The sequence below is a fragment of the Podarcis liolepis genome, assembly GCF_965112155.1.
Source record: "Podarcis liolepis genome assembly, chromosome: 2".
Lineage (NCBI taxonomy): Eukaryota > Metazoa > Chordata > Lepidosauria > Squamata > Lacertidae > Podarcis > Podarcis liolepis.
Genome location: NC_139555.1, coordinates 20,530,734 through 20,552,131, shown reverse-complemented (window position 1 = coordinate 20,552,131; position 21,398 = coordinate 20,530,734). Strand labels below are relative to the sequence as shown.

At 40.8% G+C, this 21,398-nt stretch overlaps 1 protein-coding gene across 4 annotated transcripts in view; it reads right to left on the bottom strand.

Moving 5' to 3' along the window:
- The window catches only part of SUZ12 (SUZ12 polycomb repressive complex 2 subunit), a 31,924-nt gene that overhangs the window by 3,946 nt on the left and 6,580 nt on the right, over positions 1 to 21,398 (bottom strand). Inside the window, exons 4-14 of one of the 4 annotated variants that reach the window (XM_083490003.1) lie at positions 18,250 to 18,318; positions 15,584 to 15,633; positions 14,348 to 14,433; positions 13,485 to 13,716; positions 12,633 to 12,735; positions 10,169 to 10,274; positions 9,303 to 9,450; positions 4,381 to 4,472; positions 4,108 to 4,251; positions 3,113 to 3,270; positions 1,261 to 1,459 (exon numbers count right to left, since the gene is read on the bottom strand). In XM_083490003.1, coding sequence (XP_083346129.1) covers positions 1,261 to 1,459; positions 3,113 to 3,270; positions 4,108 to 4,251; positions 4,381 to 4,472; positions 9,303 to 9,450; positions 10,169 to 10,274; positions 12,633 to 12,735; positions 13,485 to 13,716; positions 14,348 to 14,433; positions 15,584 to 15,633; positions 18,250 to 18,318 — 1,387 coding nt within the window. Of the gene's footprint in view, positions 1 to 1,260; positions 1,460 to 3,112; positions 3,271 to 4,107; positions 4,252 to 4,380; positions 4,473 to 9,302; positions 9,481 to 10,168; positions 10,275 to 12,632; positions 12,736 to 13,484; positions 13,717 to 14,347; positions 14,434 to 15,583; positions 15,634 to 18,249; positions 18,319 to 21,398 lie in introns of all 4 variants that reach the window. The other 3 variants (XM_083490002.1, XM_083490005.1, XM_083490004.1) reach the window with 3 other exon arrangements.

The window sequence follows — 21,398 nt, the reverse complement described above, 5'->3', positions numbered from 1 at the left end:
GTTTCTAAAGCTGAAATTATAGCAGTAATAATAAAAAGAACAGGTTCTTTCATGAGCCTAAAATGGGTTGTGACAAATGAGGATTGCCATGCCTAACTTCAGTTCCCTAAACAGTCTGCAATGTTTTGTATTACGATTATTTGTGTGGCATCCAAGAATGTCAGTCTGCCAACAGAATGGACAAAGCAGGTGGAATTCCTTTTCTTCCTACAGCACTCCCAAATAACCCTGCTCTGGAGAGTTGGGGGTCACACCAATACAGATTTGGGGAGGGGTGTGTGGGAGTTGCAAGAGCGAGGAGAGGAAATCAAAGCCTGCTCATGTGACGTTAGAGGTCACTCTTAAATCTTCCTTGCCAAACTAGTGCTAGGCCATTACTGAATAGTCTAGTATTGTCCAAGTCGTAATATTCTGTTACGATAGCTTCTAGCAGACATTCAGCATCCATAAATAAAACAAATTCCTTCCAGTAGCACCTTAAAGACCAACTAAGTTAGTTCTTGGTATGAGCTTTCGTGTGCATGGTATCTGAAGAAGTGTGCATGCACACGAAAGCTCATACCAAGAACTAACTTAGTTGGTCTTTAAGGAGCTACTGGAAGGAATTTTTTTTATTTTGACTATGGCAGACCAACACGGCTACCTATCTACTACTGGATTCAGCATCCAGCAATTCCAAAATGTTTCCAGCACAAAAATGTGTGTGCATGTAATCATAACTGCCTCTGACAGTCACAACCTTCTATTTAGCGGGAAGAAATCCCAATGAAAACCCTCATTGTTATATATTTTACCTGGCTGTTAATTTGTATTCATGTTAAATTTTTACACATGGATGATTTATGATGGCCAATACTTGTAATGCCTAATAAAGGTTTGGCAAAGTAAGAAAGCTAGTCACAACTATCAATTTGGTCCTGTTTTATCACCAAGCTCGTCTATTGCCCATATCCAATATTTCACCACCCCATAAAAACTAATTGTGTTAATAGATGGCTTCCTCAACCTCGGCCCTCCAGACGTTTTTGGCCTACAACTCCCATGATCCCTAGCTAGCAGGACCAGTGGTCAGGGATGATGGGAATTGTAGTCTCAAATCATCTGGAGGGCCGAGGTTGAGGAAGCCTGGATTAAGACATAGTATCGCAATGTGCCTTTTCCAAGAATGCAAAGTGGGAAACACACTATGTAGGTTTGTCCCATGGAAAGCAAGAATATCGCTCAGCAAAAAAAACCCTATCTGCTGTTGGACAAAGTTACCGTGATAGTTTTCTCCCTTAGCCACTCAGGGTCCTTTTCATCTTCACTGTCAACTTCCATTTCTTGTGGACGGAGAGGTAAGCATGTATCACTGTGGAAGTATAACCGATTGTGTCCACTGCTGTATGTTCTTTGCTGTTCCACTTCTCCATCTTCAGATTCAAGGAATTCAGACATGCTAGCTTTTGTACGCTTTGGTCTGAAAAAAAAGATGCATGTAGAAGAGGAAAAAAACAGTATGTATGGTTTGTAGCAGGTACCTAAAAGCCTGGCAGCCATATATCTGCAACGCATAGAACAGAGGATACCTACAAAGCTCACTTTTCAGTCGGATCAGGGCTATTCTATGATTCTAGAGTTGATGCCCATCTGCAATTTACCAAGACCTTAACCACATCCACGAAAAGAAGGCCAGAGGGGTAGCCATGTTAGTTTCTTGCAGAAAAAACAACCGAAAGTTTTATATGGGTAACCTTCAAGGTGCCACAAGACACTTTGCCGCATTTGTGGGGGGAAGTGGAAATATATACAATGGCTAGCAATATGGAGTGTCATTGCTGCACATTTCCAACTATTTCGAGAACCCAAAATAGTCTGTTTTGACAGGTTTCTGCCTCTGCATAGCATGTCACTAACGAATTATCTGAGCCTGACTAAAAATCAAGCTCTGATAAGTGGTGAGTATCACAATGTCCTAGCAACCAAACTAGCTGGATACCGCAGAGTAAGAATAAAGAGCTTTGTTTAATTTTCTGACTTCTATAGCTATGGGAGTAACATTCTGATCACTACAGCAACATTAGTAACAGCACAATCCTAGCCTTGTCTATGCTACTGAATCCATTGGGGCTTACACACAAGTGGGGTTAGGACTGCGGCCAAAGTTACTAGAAAATAGGAAGATTTAGATTGGATGCTATAAATTAAGCCAATTTTTGTTAGGCCTGCGAGTTTTAATAGGCTTTGCTTGGTAGAAGAACCAAGTGATTGGGGAGACCAATTGGAATCAGCAGAGCTATGAAAGAAGAGCAGACTATTTCATTTTTTGAGGCTGTGGCAATGCAGGAATAGCAAAGTATTAAGGATGGCCTTTACTTTCAGTGGGGGGTAACGCTTATTAGTGGAATTCCTTCAGTGTGTCAAAGCAGGCTTCCACATTTTCATTTGTCACAGTGGCTATGGACACATGTAAAACTGAATCAAACTATGGCTTAGTACGAAGCAGCAAGAATGCTAATGCGGTGAGAAAACGGCAGTCATTGTGCTCTTACGCTGCTCCTGCTGTACTCCTGTGAGCTAAGCCATGGTTTGGGCTTAGCGTTACATTTGTTTGGGGAGCCAAACAATGATCTCAGATTGAGACGTAATGCTAAACCAAACCTTGGCTTAGCGTGGCAGCAGCAGGACTGGAGAGAAGCACAGCGGCCATGGTTAATGTCCAAATGTTTCAAAAGGTAGGCATAATAAAAGCTCCTCAGCTGACAGTCCTAAATTAAAGTTATGTTTAGGTTTGTTGCTGAATTTAATTTACGTACTCTACTTTGATCAATCCCCACCACTGGCTTTATTTAACAAGCAGCACATATACCAATGAAGTTAAATGGAATATGCTATTGTGCATGTCCTACAAAGAGGAGGGCAATTTCTAATATCCACTGAGGAAGTGGGAAGAAAACATGGAGATCGAGAACTTACAGTAATAAAACTGCTGTGAGTCGCTTTAAGATTTTCAGCAGCAGGCAGTACAGAAACATTTTAATAGAGAGATAGCTATATAAACAGATAAATAAGATCTTACAGACAGGGAATGCAAACAGTTGCAGATATCTGCAGAACACGGTTTCCTACCAACCTGCATACAAGAATGTGCGTAATTGGTGTTCGCTTGACTGGCCCATTACGACTGAATGCAAACCCAGGCTGGCGATGAATATCCTGAGGATTTCCTGCATATGAGCCATCATAACACTCATTGATGGAAACATCTATCCTAGCACCTTTGGGATGATACTGTAATAAATAAATATTTAGCACCGTAAGTGTTAATTGCAACCACACATTCCTTCCGCGACGTGAAAACTCTGCTTTCCTTGACACACCTCTTACTCTGGCTAAAGCCCCTGAACACCGAAAGAGCAGCGTCAACCAAATTTAAAATAACATTTTCCAGTCCTATCACACAATGATTAGAAACCAAGTCTCAACCACTGTTAGTCTGCTTTCGGGCAGGTTATTTATGAAAGTTATTGTAGCTGCACTTTTGTCACTCTGCCTTGAAAGTATCAAATTTGTTTCACTTGACCTTTTGACTCTGTATCATACCAAGAGCAGTCCTCTGCCAAGGTAATAATATCAACCGCTGCCCTTGTGCTCACAGAAGGGCTTTTGACCCAGTGAAAACACCTGCCAATGAAACTAGCGGGGAGGCTATTTCCCCAAATTCCATTTCCCCTGCACCCCCCCAATGCATAATTCTACCCTACAATGGTACCTCCAGTTGTAAATGGGATCCATTCTGGAGGTTCGGCCGCATCCTGAGGAATTCGCAAACAGAGGACCGCTTCTTCGCATGCACGCGGTTTAGCACTTCTCCGCATGTGGCGAAACCCAGAAAAATACTTCCAGGTTTGCCACGTTCGCATCCCGAAGTTTACGTATCCAGAGGGATACGTAAGCGGAGGTACGACTGTATTATGGAGGATCCCCCAACCCTCTAGAGCTGATCTTCCAGGGTGCCATCTCCCTTCGTCTTGTTAGTGGATCAAGAGTCCTTGTGTGAGCATAGGAGCAGCAACTGGATTCCCTCCGCACCAGAGGTGTTACAGAGATAGAAGGAAAAATACTTACCACATAATTGAAAATAAACCGGCTGTGACAAAGCTTGAGATGTTTGAGTAAGCTGTAAAGTTTACGGCAGTTCAGTGTGCACCAGGGGCAATGCAAGTCATCTCTCGCTTCAGTCTGCTGCCTTGTATTGTTGTTATACAGGAACTGGCAAAAACAAGAGCTTGTTATTAGTATAAAGTTGTCTCCTCTTTTTCTGCTATTCAGATGGGAAGCAGTGCTTGCTAATGGTCAGTTCTAATCACGCACCGTCTCAAATATTAGATTTTTCAATACCTGATAAAATATTCTCAGTTTCTGTCGAGGCTCATTTGAAACATCCCTTTCTTTTCTTGCTTGCAGGTCTGGCGGCAAAGATTCTTTTACAGCTGCAAAAGAACACGGATGTCACTAACTGTACTACTGTTCCAAACAAACCTCTACAGGACTCAATGTTTTGTAAGTAAAGTGCCACCATTTTGTTATAAGTAGCTGCTTAGCAAAAGGGAATTGAGTGGTCTCATTGAATAGTTACACACATTTCAGAACACAAGCAGGGCCCCTAATTAAGTCAACAAGTAGGAGAGCATAGCATGCTTTTAGCACTAGCTTCAACCTCTCTTCCTTTTTTTTTAAAAAAAAACAACTTCCACTTTTTAGTGCATAAAAAGTACAAAAGAAAAAGAAAACAAATTGCTGATAAACATAGACTGTGTATGGACAAATATACTGACATTTCGAATGCAGACATAGACTGTGTATGGACAAATACACTGACAATTGGAATGCATTTATAAAAAAATATAGCAGGAAATAAATATATGAATAAATGAATGTATTAAAATAATAATTCCACTTATATACCTTTGTATTAGACAAGCGTGTACGCAGTCACCCCTACTTGACATACTACCTAGATTTGTTCTTGGAAAATAATTATGTTAATCTTGCAAACAAACACAGACTTCAAGCCTATACTACGTTTGTATCAGCCCTTCCTTCCATGCAGCTTATTATCCCATTCTATGATCTTAAATGCTCCCCTAAAGCTATCCACAACCTTCATGGCTGAACAGTCATGTCTAACACACCATCTACTAAATCACACAAGAACCTAGTCAGTGTATGAACTTTTTAACAATTGGCTGAACAAAAAAACACCTTTATTATAATTCCTCACAGTAGACCACTCCTTTTCACCCACCAGCATGGCAGCATACCATGATTTTCGAGAACCTTTTGATAAGAAGAAAAAAGTATTTACACCCTCAGAAATACAAGGCAAACGATGCTTCAGACATTATAATACTGCCACCACTAAAATTCTCACATCAATTTCACTTTTCCCACCAATCTTTTTGGGAGTGAAAACTGCTCTGCATCTAAATCTTCCCCGTACCTGTGCCACTGCTACATGCTGATGAAAGGAACTGGAAGCAGTACAGTTGCTTTTTAATGGATATTCTCAACATTACTAATGTGAACCCCCTTGCTTTGGCAGCTTGTGTGAGGGAACTGCTTGCCCTGCCCTAAAATTCAGCGCTGGCTTAAGAGTCGTACAGCTAAAGACAGCACTAAAGGTCTTCAAGATCCACACATTAATTTTTTGCAGATATAAGAACCAATATATCCAATACATTCTGGCCAGTGACTGAAATAAATCAATTCACTCATTCATTCAATATATCCAATACCATGACACTAAGAATGGTTCTCACCTAAAAGGTGACTTGGGTGGTTATACTGTCCTCTTGTGAGACGACAGAAAACAGAGCTCTTTGCCCATTACTTACTTACTTACTTACTTACTTACTTATTTACACACACACACACACACACACACACACACACACACACCCCTGCTCTGGGTCAAGACTAAGGTTACCAGGTTTTTTTCAATGAATCAAGGGACACTTTTTAACTTCAGTAGGAATGATAGGATTGTATATAGGACTGATTTGTAAAACTGGGGACTGTCCCCAGGAAATGGGGACATCTGGCAACCTTAGTCAAGACAGGGAAAGGACTGGTCAAGAGGAGAAGGAAAGTAAGTAGCTAACCATGTGATTCCAGTCTTATGGCACTAGAGGGCAGCATAACCCACCATGTGATGTGCTTACCACCTTTGGAGAGCTCAAAAATAGGATGCTTCACATTCTGTACCTTGGTGAAAAGTGAACTACGCAAAATTTCATCTGGCAGAACGAAAAAACCTCAGCAACCAGGTTTTCTTGTTATTTTGACATACACTTCTATCATGCAGATCATGATCTTTTAACCATTACTGAGATGCTTGCTTGGCTTCTGTTAGCCTGATTCTGCTTAATATTATCTAGTGTTTCTCTTCACTGGAATTTGCTAACAGTTAAAATCTGTAAGAACAATGTGCTTGTTTGCATGAGGTGGGAGTACTCAATGGTTAGGAGAGGTTGCCTGCACTGATGTTTAATGTCATTTCTAATTGTTATAATTGTCAGAGTGTGTGTCGACTGCCCCAGTTATTTTAACAACTGGCAGCTCCCATTCTATGGAACAGCATTTCTGTTTAGATACAACAAGCAGCATAATAATAATAATAATAATAATAATAATAATAATAATATATTATTTATACCCCGTTTATCTGGCTGGGTTTCCCCAGCCACTCTGGGCGGCTTCCAACAAAATATTAAAATACAATGGTCTGTTAAACATTAAAAGCTTCCCTAAACAGGGCTGCCTTCAGATGTCTTCTAAAAGTCTGGTAGTTATTTTTCTCTTTGACATCTGGTGGGAGGGCGTTCCACAGGGCGGGTGCCACTATACCAAGAAGGCTCTCTGCCTGGTTCCCTGTAACCTCACTTCGCACAGTGAGGTAACCGCCAGAAGGCCCTTTTGTTTTGACAAGCTTAGATGTTCATATTGCATCATTTTTAAAACCACTTTCAGTTGGCTTTCGTAGTGGGACCTCAGGTTACAGACGCTTCAGGTTACAGATGCCGCTAACCCAAAAATAGTACCTCAGGTTAAGAACTTTGCTTCAGGATGACAACAGAAATTGCACAGTGGCGGCGCAGCGGCAGGCCCCATTAGCTAAAGTGGTGCTTCAGGTTAAGAACAGTCTCAGGTTAAGAAAGGACCTCCGGAACGAATAAAGTTCTTAACCAGAGGTACCACTGTACTTCAAATGCATGGCAACATTAATGCTCTACATTTGTATTATCTCCTGGAAAAAATAACTGAAAATAAATTCAATTTCAGCCTTCCCTAAGATTCAAAAGAATCTGAATCAAACCAGTTCTAAGAATACTTTCCCAGCATTCCTTGAAACTACTGAAACACTTAAAATAGTAAGATTTTTACGGTTTGAATCTCGACTCCTGATTCATTACAAGAAGTCTTTACAGGCTGCAAAGAGGGGAAAAGAGTGTCAAGAGAATGTTTGAAACCAAAGGGAACAAAGCTTCAATGTTTTAAAAAGCTGTACCTATCAAGAGTATTCTGCTAAAAATAGGCTTGCGTTCATCAAGGTGTATCTGACCAATTTAAGAAAATAAACACTTTGCGAATAACTGTTTTCCACACAACACAGACACCTGCATTCCAAAACACGCTAGCATCCAGAATATCCCAGTTTTATCACCAAGAGCAGAGGGTGAGCATTGAGGGGAAATTCACAAAACCATATTCCACAAACCAAAATAAGCCCAATTCACCCTAAACATCTTTTGTATTTATCAGAAATCTTCGTTTCTTCTATCACATATGGACTGCTAAAGATGAAAATGGAAACTCTTACAAAATTAATCAACCCAGATAGAAATATAAGCAACCACAAACAAGCTGCAGATTTAAGTGAAGGGCTCATTAGGGAGTGGCACTCCGCTTATGGATGGAGGGAGCTGCTTCCGTCTGACTTTTGGAAATTCCCCTCTTCCTTCTCAGGTTCTCCTCCCCAACCCTACCCAAGATATACTGTGCGTTTATAAGCTTCATAAAAACAGGTAACAAGAGCATTCGCCAACAACTTTTTATCTATTCCATACTCAACATATCCAACTCATGTAAACATTAAAAAACAGCATAGAAATATAAATGTAAGCAGGAAAAAAGCTATTAACACAATAGACTTAAAACAACATAAATGGAAGTCACAGTTGGCAGCAGAAAGCAGACTAGAAAATAAGGAAACTGCAATAATGAGCAGAGGCGTTATATAACGAAGGGACCGACTGGAGTTCCCTAGGCATAGAAATTCCTAAGAGGGTACCATGATGGGGAAAAGAAAACTCTTACAGATCACAGCAACGAAAGGGATGGAGTACATGCAGAATTTCAGTTGCTGATCTCACAGTGTGATGAGGCAAGTACAGAAGCAGGTGTTCCCAAAGGTATGCAGGATGCAAACATTAAGGGCTTTAAAGGTCAACATGGTCATACTGAATTGGGTTCAGGAACAAATCCAAAACAGTGCAGTTGGACCAGCACCCGACTGACAGATTCTCGGGCTGCCAGCTAGGAAGCAAACAAGCACACCCTGAGCTCTGACACAACAGGATCAAATTCCCACAGATTTCCAAACAGAGATTTCCACCAGATAAAGACATTTAAGCATTGTACACGTTAATCCTACCCAACTTTAGGCAAATCCCTATAAACATATATATTTCTCTTGATTCTAGACTAGTAATAAAGGTAAAGGGACCCCTGACCATTAAGGTCCAGTCGTGGCCAACTCTGGGGTTGCGGCACTCATCTCGCTTTATTGGCTGAGGGAGCCGGCGTTCAGCTTCCGGGTCATGTGGCCAGCATGACTAAGCCACTTCTGGCGAACCAGAGCAGCGCATGGAAACACCGTTTACCTTCCCGCCGGAGCGGTACCTATTTATCTACTTGCACTGGTGTGCTTTTGAACTGCCAGGTTGGCAGGAGCAGGGACCGAGCAACGGGAGCTCACACCGTCACGGGGATCCGAACCACCGACCTTCTGATCGGCAGGTCCTAGGCTCTGTAGTTTAACCCACAGCGCCACCCGCGTCCCTAGATTAGTAATAGAATCACAAAATTGTAGAGTTGGAATCGACTCCCAAGGATCATCTAGTCGAACCCCCTGGAATGCAGGAATCTCAATTGAAGCGTACGCATGAAACACACTAGAACAGTTTTCAGAACTAGGCAACCAAAGAAAACAAAATCCAATGTATGCAAGCAGCACTATCTGTATGTCAACACTTCCTTACCTATAGTCTGTGTAGGTTTCACAGAGCTGGGCTTGTTTTCTTGAGGGAAGCTCTCCGAATTCCGGGTTGAAAGGGGCTTCGCAGTAGGAGTTGTCGGTTTGTCATTTGCCTCTCCTGACCATCGTAGGGTAAACTGAAGTGTGGGTCCCTGAGAAAATGTTTCAAATGGAGGTAACCTCTGAAACAAAAATATATTGCTTTGAGAGATTTTCAAAGGAGCTTCAAATTGGGACCGTTACAGATGCCACCGCCAGCTACTGACATCAGGCACCTTTTCGGCGCTTGCAAAAAACAGCAAGCGTATCCAGATGTACAGATGTTTTATGCCTTTAATCTGTTTTTAGCTTACTGTTGATTTCATGTTTATTTTTAAAGTACCAGTTTTTAACTCTTTTTACTGATAAATTTAATGACTTGTGGGTGTTTGTTTTTTGTTTTTTTGTAAACAGCTTTGAGGTTTTATTACAATTAAGAAGTACAGTGGTACCTTGGTTTGCATACGTCTTGGTTTGCATACGTTTTGGATTACTAACACATCAAAACCAGAAGTGTGTGTTTGCAACCTTTTTTTTTTTGGATTACAACACATTTTCTTACAAACAATTTTTTTGGGGGGAGGCCCCATTGGCGAAAGCGTGCCTTAGGTTACAACCTGCTTTGGTTTACAAATGGACCTCCACAACGGATTATGGTTGTAAACCAAGGTAAATAAATTTTGTTAATTAAATAGTCTACTTCGCTTCAAGGCTTCGGTCCTACAGCTTTCAAGAAGCATCACTATTTTCAAGGTCCTTAAGTGTTTTGAAGCTCCTCACTTTATATACACTTTTCAAGAAGGCTTTTTGGCAAATGCCAGTGGCACAAACCTTCCCATCCAGTATTGTCTCCCATGTTGCTCTTTTCTTGCTGACTGGGCACTCTTCCATTTCTTGCATGGCTACTTCATATTCCCCATCAAGAAGCTGCAGTCGTCTGTTGCGCAAAATATATGTAAAGAGAAATTAATTTCATTAGCTGGTATTCAATAACAAGTCATGTTAATTTGCATGAATCCATCATCCACATCATCATGTGAAAGGCTGGGCTGGATGAATCCCAATCCGGAATTAAGATTGCTGGAAGAAATATCAACAGCCTCAGATATGCAGATGACACAACCTTGATGGCAGAAAGCGAGGAGGAATTAAAGAACCTTTTATTGAGGGTGAAAGAGGAGAGCGCAAAATATGGTCTGAAGCTCAACATCAAAAAAACGAAGATCATGGCCACTGGTCCCATCACCTCCTGGCAAACAGAAGGGGAAGAAATGGAGGCAGTGAGAGATTTTACTTTCTTGGGCTCCATGATCACTGCAGATGGTGACAGCAGCCACGAAATTAAGAGACGCCTGCTTCTTGGGAGGAAAGCAATGATAAACCTAGACAGCATCTTAAAAAGTAGAGACATCACCTTGCCAACAAAGGTCCGTATAGTAAAAGCTATGGTTTTTCCAATAGTGATGTATGGAAGTGAGAGCTGGACCATAAAGAAGGCTGATCGCCGAAGAATTGATGCTTTTGACTTATGGTGCTGGAGGAGACTCTTGAGAGTCCCATGGACTGCAAAAAGATCAAACCTATCCTTTCTTAAGGAAATCAGCCCTGACTGCTCACCGGAAGGACAGATCCTGAAGCTGAGGCTCCAATACTTTGGCCACCTCATGAGAAGAGAAGACTCCCTGGAAAAGACCCTGATGTTGGGAAAGATGGAGGGCAAAAGGAGAAGGGGACGACAGAGGACGAGATGGTTGGATAGTGTCTTCAAAGCTACAAACATGAGTCTGACCAAACTGCGGGAGGCAGTGGAAGACAGAAGTGCCTGGCGTGCTCTGGTCCATGGGGTCACGAAGAGTCGGACATGACTAAACGACTAAACAACAACAACAACATCATCATCCACATCATGGCTGGGCTGCACGCACACTAGGGCTTTTAAAAGTTCCCCATCCTATTGCAGTTCCATGTCACATAACTACCCCAAAGCATACCTGAGCAAGGGCTTCTGTGAATCCCAGCCAGTTCTCTAAATAGTCCTACGTACATGACAACCGAACACAAATATTCCTAATCTATTTACTCCACACCCCCCTCCCGGAAAATTAGCAGCATGACAATAAGGTGTATAGTTTCATTAGAACAGCAGCTGCACTTGTTCATACAATGGAATTTATTACTTAAGTAGTTAAACCCACCACAGGAAACCCTTAAAAACTATGATGATGGCACATGAATTCTAGACATCAAGTTCCAATATAATCCATGAAAGGAGAGTACAAAGACAGTGAAAGGCAGCTACTTATAGTTTAGCCAGGAACTTAAAGCTGCAAGTTTGTAACTTTTGTTTGCATGTGAAAAATATATAAATTCAGTATCCTAGAGTTTAATCACAATAGCACAGCCCACTTGAAGGATGAAAGCTCTACCCTTTCCCATAATATTTTAAAGCATTCCGCCAGATCAGGGCCCCAGCAGTCACATGTTTTAAAACAAACATAGACGTCAGAAATGTGTGGGGTTTATTTATTGACACTATTTTGATACTATTATGTACACATGAGCAGCTTGCATTTTAAATAGAGATGGGGCAGTAGACATGTTTCAGGCAATTCTTTTTACTATGCCACTACTAAAAATGTGAAGGCTGGGGGTGTAGAGAGAGAGAAAAACTGGGGAGAGGAATAAAATGTTCAGAACAATATATTTATTCCCCCTAAATGATTTCTAAAAACTATGTGAAAGGAAGGACTTTTATGTAATGTTATGTACTGGAGGAAACAGTTTCTGGAATACTTAACATTCTTCTTTGTTTTACTATAATGCCAGTGGTTTCTTTTATTTATTTTTTGCTTGTTCCTCATAAACTGGTACAAATAAAAAATGTGGTGGCTTCTTATAGTAGCTCATTTGTAGCAAAAAATTAAAAAAGGAAATTTGCTCATTTGTTTGAATGAATTGTGTTTTTAATATACCAAACATGATAATTTTATGGCTAACCAATTCATACACAATGCATTTTATTCTTCTAAATTGATGGTTGACTTGTAAAGGCGGTTTAAAAGTAAATCTTGCATTTTTTTCATTTCCCCCAAAATTTCTGATTTCCTCCTGTTGCTTCAAAATTTCACATCTCTAGCCATGACAAAGAATTTCTCAATGCCATTTTGGGAAACATGAATCTCTAAAACTAGGATTTATTTTACAGAAGACATTTAAAAGATTAAAATGAAATTCACGCAGAAAAAGGCAAATCCAATATATGCCCTAGGAGATGTCTCTTTTTAAAAAGTATTACCTGTTTTTATCAAATACAGTCATTTGTGCTACAAAAGTCTTCTCCTCATCTTCACGGTTGGAAGAATTGCGTTTTCTTCTAGCTGGAAGCTCCTCGTTAACATCTGCAGTTAAGCACACTAAATATTATACTTGTAAGGAATAAATATACACAAATTTTCTGGCATAGCTGTTCAGTAAGAGTCACTGAACTAGATTCAATGAGGGTTTATTTTAACGATTGTTTCAAACTTTAGACAAAGTTCTTTGTTCAACCCCTGGTGAATATTACATTATGAAAAGAAGGCTCAGTTAAGAATCTTCCAGGGACATCGAAAAATGGAAGTTCTATTCTAGAATGAAAAAATGAACAGAGAACTCTCCAAGTTAGTATTCTTGCAAGGAGTGCAGGCTTCTTGAAATCTTACACACACATTTCAGTTGTAGTGGTGGTTGTGCAATTGTGTATGCCAGTGTAACATCCAAACAGTTCCCATGTTGATCCTCAACTTTTTAATGGGAGGGAAATTATTTACACCAGTTCCTGACGGGTTTTTAACCATGGAATGAATAGGCATAGATGTGCTCTTCCTCTATGCCACCCACTTCACCAGCAGAGCTTATTTGCAGTACGTGGGGGAATTTCCATGGACACATCTACAGTCAAGGCAGTGGATCTGCAACCTCCAGGGTTGTCAGGAACACTTTGTCTCATCCTAAAACCACTCACCCAGAAAAACTGTTGAGTATAGGATTGGAAGTATAAAGCAATTAACGCCCACACATTCAAAAGCCTGCTTAATATTTTTCTTTTAAGCAGCTAGCTGATTTCCCCCGATTAAATGAGTAAGTTCTGGATATACTTCGTGCTTACCAATGTTTTCATTAGTTTCACCATTTATCATCCCATTAAATTCTCTTCTTCCTGGACGCGTTACTCTGAATAATAATGAGTAAGACTTCACCATATGGCTGTTACTGGGTTCAAATTCGTTGCTGGAAACGGCTAGTGATGGAAAGCTGCCTGGTTTCATTTGGTTGAGGTCTGGGTTCAAGGGTACCTGCTTCTTACCAGTAGGTACTTGCCTTACTGGACAACTAACATCCTGTAGACATAGAACATATTTAATACTTTTCAGTATCTGGATAAAGTGAAAATGAAATGCATGTGAGGTTTCACGAAAACCCATTGGGGGGGATGGGAAACAGTTTATAAATGATGAACATGTATTGTCAAACTCCCTCTTCTATAGATTGTGTAGTCTAAATCTAGGATATGACACATGATGAAGTTAACAAATCTGCTTAAAGCAAGTAATCTCTTTCGACATTTATTGAATTCATTATTTTATTAGAGCAACAAAGCACAAGATTCTGTGAACCCATATTCTTTAGGGGAAATTTAAAAGCAGAGAATACAGACAAAATATTAAAATAAACTGGAAAATGATTATTACTTTTTTCTTTATGACTTGTAGAAATACTTAAATGATATATTTTCCACCAGGGAAAATGTGGGCTATAATTAATAATAATAATAATAATAATAATAATAATAGCAGCAGCATTTTGGGGATCTTACAGTATTGAATTTAACTGGGGACTGTTGTATTATATTGTATTTAAACTCCTTTGCAGAGTCTCGTTAATAAAGAAAATGGTTTATATATATTTTTAGGAAACTCGACTGTTAAAAGCTGCTTTCTCCTGCTATTGCTAAACCATGCCTAAACTTACCTTTCGTTTCTTGTGGCAAACCTTTATAAGCAGTACTTCCAGAGTTACAGAACTTTGTTCATTTTCTGAGTTTTGCAATGGCTTATCTAAAAAGAGCCCAAGGGGGGAAATGTTTTAAACTTCTGAAAGAGAGGCTCTACCCCAGTGCAACCCAGATACATATCTGCCAGTCTAGGTGCTGTCTTTTTGCTCTAGTGTGTCACTGGCCCTTTAAACTATATAGAGAACCTTAAGCGCAGGCCCTGTAGCACTGTACTGCATTATCCAATTTGTGTGCAGGGCAGGGAGGAGATCAAGGGGAGAGTTGAATGGAGAAGTGCATGTTAACTCTCAGCTGTGCTCACTGGAGCCACTGCTGAAGCCCAGGGTTAATAGCTGCAAGAAGGGGCAAATGACAGGGCCCACTGAGGCTGATACTGGATGCCTGATGTCCCCCTCTTCTTTTTCAAGCTGCTGCTAGGGTGGCAGTGCTCAGCCCAGCACTATAAAGTGCCGTGTCAGGTGAGGATGAACCCACTACCAGGTCCAGAGTAATTCCAGGGAAATGAAGATTACATGCAGCTGCTTTGTCTATTCTATCAAAGGACTGGGCCTTACTGCTGCCAGCTCACCACCTCCCTAGTAACTATTTTTTTTAAAGCAATTTCATTAGCTATTGGTTAGCTAATGAGAAGAAATCCCATATGACAGAGCAAGGGCTCCAGCAGGGCACTTGGACCACGTCCCCCTGAAACCTGATTCCAACCCTGCAACAGCTATTCATTTTGGGGAGCAAGCACACAGCAATTTGCAGAAGAGGACTGTTGGCATTTTCATGGACATGTAGAGCTCAACACCTTCTGACAATTTAACACCATTCAACCGAGAGGCCGGTCTTTAATGTTGTCTGCCTGCACATGTCCCAATAAAATTACATGGGTTACAGAACTAAAATTTAAATGTATCTTGATTCTAGCTTAGATCATTTCTACTGTTATTTTAAGTGATCTTGGTTGTTTCTCCATGATAACTTATCATCCCAAAATGTTAAGTGTACAATAAAATGATATACAGTTCAGCTTAGTCATAATGAAAGGATTTTATAAGGACACATTTCGCAGTCTACAAGCAAATCACAATAAATACTATTTCACCCAGTGAAAATGCAGAGGTCCATGAACCTCAGTTACACACCAAAACATTCCTCTATCATCAGTAAATGACACTGAAAGAAAAAGTGTATGATGAAATACGTACCATTTTTATGGAAGAAACCAGTAAAGGTGAGTTGTAGATGAGCAGACAAGCTAAAATAAGGAAAGAAATATTGTTTCACTCTTCAGACATTCTAGGCACATTTAAGAAATGTGAGAGAAGACAACAAGTAATCTTTTTTAACATTTATTTTCTTAATCTAACCTGGCCTCATTCATGCAATAATTGCACGCAGATTACCGTATGTTACAGCAATGCACTTCACACGTGGCTGCCTTTTTAGACAGTTTAGGAATTTCTAGAAGTATCTGGCTGGCCAATGCAGGATGTTAATCAGATGGGTCCTTCTCACGTTCTTATGAAAACATGAAACATGCCTCCCTTTAGCAACATCATGGGACAAAGCATTGGCCCAGGAATTTCCTAAAGGGATTATACTTAATGGTCAAATCAGTGTTTTTCACTCATATTTTGGATCGTATCACAACTAGATGATTGTGCTCGTGGAATGAGTTCAAGTGCAACAATGCTTCCCTTCCTTTATTAATTGTATCTGTTTTTCCTTTATTTTTATTGTGTGCCCTCTTAGGAGTTTTATGCTTAAGCAGCCTATGATTTTTTTCTTACAATAAATAATTGATAATAGGGTCACCGATTCATTAACAAGTTCAAAATAGCTTTCTTTGTTTTGTATTCAATTCAGGTTTTTAAACAGGGTAATTTTAAAAAATCATTTATGCCCTATCTTTCCAAATAGTTCAAGGTGGCCAACAAAATTAACATTAAATTAAGATATGAACGATAACACATAATTAAAATCTGCACAGCAACAACAACAACAACAACAACAACAACAACAAAACAACAACAAAAAACACCTTAAGGATGGTCAACCAAGTGTACTAAAATAACTAACAGACCAAGGATTTCCCTAAAGTGGAAGGTTTTCACATTGCAGTGGAAGACATGTCAGGTAAAGAGTGAGGTACATGTGTCTGGGAGGCAATTCCAAAGTGTGACCAAGGCCACAAAAAAGGCCATCACTCTCGTCCCAGGAGCACAAAAGTTTTCCTGTTAATTATCTTAATATATGAACAGACTTACCGTATTTTTCGCCCTATAGGATGCACTTTTTCCCCTCCAAAAATGAAGGGGAAATCTGGGTGCGTCCTATGGGGCGAATGCAGGCTTTTGCTGAAGCTTGGACCCCTCTCGCTCTCCAGGCTTCAGGAACACATCCGCAGCCTAGGCAGCCCTATGGGAGGTCCGGCAGGGATGTCTAGGCTGCGAATAGCAGCCTGCTGCTCGGCGGGCGGGGCGCCCTGAAGCAGAGTGCCCCCCGCGCCCGGCAGACATTCGCAGCGTGGGGAGCCTTACAGGAGTTCCCGGCAAGGCTCCCCACGCTGCAGATAGCAGCCTGCTGCCCGGCGCGAGGGGCGCCCTGAAGCAGAGCGCCCCCTGTGCCAGGCAGACATCCGCAGCGTGGGGAGCCTTGCAGGAGTTCCCGGCAAGGCTCCCCACACTGCGGATAGCAGCCTGCCGTCCCGCAGGGGGGGGGCGCCCTGATGCAGAGCGCCCCTCGCGTGGGGCAGACATCGGCCAGCCCCACAAGCTCGGAGGACAGCAGGGAGGCGCAGCGCTGCCATCCCGCTGTTCCTCGACCTGGTTCTGTTTCCCCGACCTGCTTTTGGGGGGAAAATAAGGGAAAAATTTTTTCCTTTATTTCCCCTCCAAAAAACTAGGTGCGTCCTATGGGACGGAGCGTCCTATGGGGCAAAAAATACGGTATAATGGAGAAGATGGTCCATCAAGAATCCTGCTCCCATACCATATAAGACTTCACATGTCTTAACCAGCACTTTGAATTGGGCCCAGAAACCAACTGGAGGCCAATTCAGCTGTTCCAACAATGATGGAATTTACCCCTGGCATTCACCTCTAGTTAATATCCTAGCCATCAGAGTTTATTTTTCTGAACACTCTTCATAGGCTGGCCCATGAAGTAGTTCAAGCATGATGTGATCACCCGAGCTGGGCAAAACCGTATTCCACCACAGCTTGTCACCTGGTCACCCAGGGTCAAGGCTGGGTCTGGAATTACTCCCAAAATATGAAGCTGCAATTTCAAGAAGATACTTCCCCACCTATCAACTGATATGTTGACAATTAGGAGTCATAGAAATAATTAAATAATGACGATCAATAAACTTATTCCTATCTACAACATAGCACAGGCATTTTATGAAGGTTTTCTGGCAAGGTTTCAGCATATTCACCTAACACAAATGCAACAACAGTTTTGAACAGCAACAAGCAACCTGCAGCAATAGATGGAAAGGTGTGTTTTCACACATGCACTACAGAATAAACTGTGATTCAACTACATAATGGAAATCAATGAAATTTCAAAAACAAATAAATTACTAGAGCCGGTTTGCATGTTTTGCCGCTTTTCAGGAAGTGACTGTACGTTTTATTTCATCCATATTAAGAGCTAAACACTGTAGCGCAGGTTTACCAGAGAACAAACAGACACCACACACAACACCTCTGGTAAAATTAGTTTACATGTATTTTATTATGGGAGGAGCAGAATTTCATTATACTTCCAGTCATATTTCAGTATGACTTCTACTGACATAGAAAATACATAATCCCATTTGAAACACTGTTACTGAAACATTCTCGGTAGATAAAATGAATGTTACCTTTGCAAGTCGTGTTCTCCCTGTTTTTTCTCTACTTTCGTCAGCATCCCGTCTACTCTGAATGTTTTCCTGTAATAAAAGTTGTGTTTTTTTGAAATTTCACTGATCTCCATTATGTTGTTAAGTTTTGCTTCATAAAGATTTGTTCCAATTGCTTTTTTTTAGGACCTGGAAGGGAGTCGGGTGCACCAAGTTGTGAAATACTTCACAATATGACACAGAAAGCTAGTGTTTAGCCGCATGATGTTAATCCCTAAATATTTTGTCTTTCAATCATGGCTATTTTCAAAATGTTTCAATATTTACGCTTAGCTCAAGAACGCTTACAGAAGTAAAATGTACTATCACTTAAGAATCACCACAGGCATAAATAGACAAAGGTATCAGAAACTGAATTCTAGAGTTACAGAACTAGAATTCAGAAAAGCTGTTTTTGCTTTGTGGGAGCTCAGCTGAACACTAGCGACATTCCTTGTACTAAAAACATTCAGGTCTGGCAGTGTGCCAGTGTCTTCATATGACAGCTCTTTACTGAATATTGGGGTATAGTACAAGGAGGACTTAGGCCAGGCATCAGCAAGTGGTTGCTAAATGCTTTTCTCTAAGAAGATAACTGAAAAAGGTTACACAATCGTTTAGATCAGCCTGTCAAACTGAAAATAATTCACAATTGAGAAAAAGCTGGTTTCTTATCAAATAGATCTTGAAATCCCATACCTGACTGCACTCGTCAAGCTTTAATACTTTTATTTCTCAAGTTGTAAAAGACTGAGAAATTAAATAAGCATATATAATTGGAAGGTACTTCCCTTTCCAATTCTAAGGACAAAAAATACAAATATGAGAGAATCTTCATACAACGATAGGAAATTTCAAATAAGGTCTAAGTATAAGCTGTAAGGCAAAGGACAAAAGTAAAAAAAAAAGGAATAGTGCAAGTTCCTTAAAGGCTTAAGCAATGCTATTTTCATTGCTTTGTAAATAATTTACTCAAACGGAAACATGAATATATATTTATACAAGACAATCCACGCCAAACTCACTCAGCCGCCTTATATTCAGAAAGCTAGTAACTGTGGTTGTAGCATTTTATATTTGCTTTGACTACTCTGAAGAATAAAAAGCGAACATTTTGACATCTCTGCAGCTTAGGGCTTAAAATATATAGTTTAGTCTCTGCCCATGCAGAACATAAGCACTTGAAGGCTTATGTGTGGAACCATTGTTAAATATTCGGGAAATGCTTTTTGACTGTTTATATTGGGAGTATGTTTCTGAAGCGAGACAGATGGGGCCATGTTACTGGATATGTGTAGGAAGGTGTATGGGATAGGGAAGAACACGCCAGGTAATCGGAAGCTGAGATATCACACAAGTGTCTCTCCTGATCCATCCTTCAGTCCTGGGAACTGAGGTAGCCTTGCTAGCAATCCACCAAGTCTTCGAATGTTGTGGGTGAATACAGGGTCAGTTAACAAAGAAACAAAGTTCATCCATGATTTGATTCTGGGTGAGAAAATCGACATGTTGCATACTACGAGTATCTATTTGGGGGAAGGAAGCATAAATCTCCTATCTCTGCCCACTAGGCTGATTGATGCAACAATCTCCTGAATCAGATGAGCATGCGTGTGACCCTAGGATTCAATACCCTTTTTCAAGGAGCCTTGTCCAACACTCTGCTAGCTTCCATTGTGTGTCCTTACAACTGGGTTTATAAAGACAGGATACTAAATTTGTAGAATTTGTACCCTGTTTTTCAGCCAAAAAGGCTTTCAGAGCTGCTTACATGAGCAAAACAGAACAGTCGCTACCCGCAGGCTTACAATCTAAACACACACACACACACACACACACGGAGGGAAGATGGGGGAAGTGACACCAAGGGTTATCTGGTCCAAAGCCCTGCTATGCGGGAATCTCAGCTAAAGCATCCTTGACAGGTAGCCATCCAAGGAAGAAGAATCTGCCACCTTCCAAGGGGGTCAGTTCCGTTGACAGCTCTTATTGTCAGAAAGCTCTTCCTGATGTTTACTAGTAATTTCCTTTCTTGTAACTTGAATCCATTGGTTCAGGTCCCAAGCCTGCTCCGCCTTCCATTGACAGCCCTTTCAATATCTCCTCTGTCTCCTCTTTTCCAGGCGAAACATATCCAACTTCCTCAACCACTTCTCATAAGGCTTTGTTTCCAGACGCTTGATCATCTTGACTGTCCTACTCTGCATGCATTCCAGCTTGTCCTTCTCAAATTGTAGCACCCAGAACTGGACACAGTGTGGCTGACAAGGCAGAATAGAGCAGTACTATTACTTCCCTTCATCTGGACGCTATATTTCTGTTGATGACTCTTTTGGTCTATTATGATCCCAATATCCTTTTCATATACAGCGGTACCTCGGGTTAAGTACTTAATTCGTTCTGGAGGTCCATTCTTAACCTGAAGAACCACTTTAGCTAATGGGGCCTCCCACTGCCGCCGCACGATTTCTGTTCTCATCCTGAAGCAAAGTTCTTAACCCAAGGTACTATTTCTGGGTTAGTGGAGTCTGTAACCTGAAGCGTCTGTAACCTGAGGTACCACTGTATACTACTGGCAATCCAGCTGTCCCCCATTTTATATTTGTGCAGCTGGTTCTTCCTGTCTAAGTATAGAACCTTGCATTTCTCTCTACTGAAATTAATTTGGTTAATTTTGACCTTGTTCTCCAATCTGTTAAGGTCATTTTGAATCCCAATTCTGTCTTCAGTGGCATCAGCTACCCCTCCCAGTTTGCTCTCATCTGCAATTTTGATTAACATCCCCTCAATTCCATCATCCAAATCATTTATAAAGATGTTGAACAACAAAGGGTTCAGGACAGAACCCTGCGGCACCCTACTTGTCACTTTTTCCCAGGATGACAAGGAACCATTCATGAACACTCTTTGGGTTTGGTCAGTCAAATTCACCTAAGTTACTTTGTCCAGTCTACATTTTACCAGCTTCTGTACAGGAATATTATGAAGGACTTTGTCAAAAGCCTTACTGAAATCAAGGTACACTACATCCACAGCACTCCCCTAATCCACTAAGCTGGTAACTATAAAAAAAAAGAAAAACAAGATTCATCGGGCATGACAGTTTAATTATCTGTTTTAGGACCTTTCCA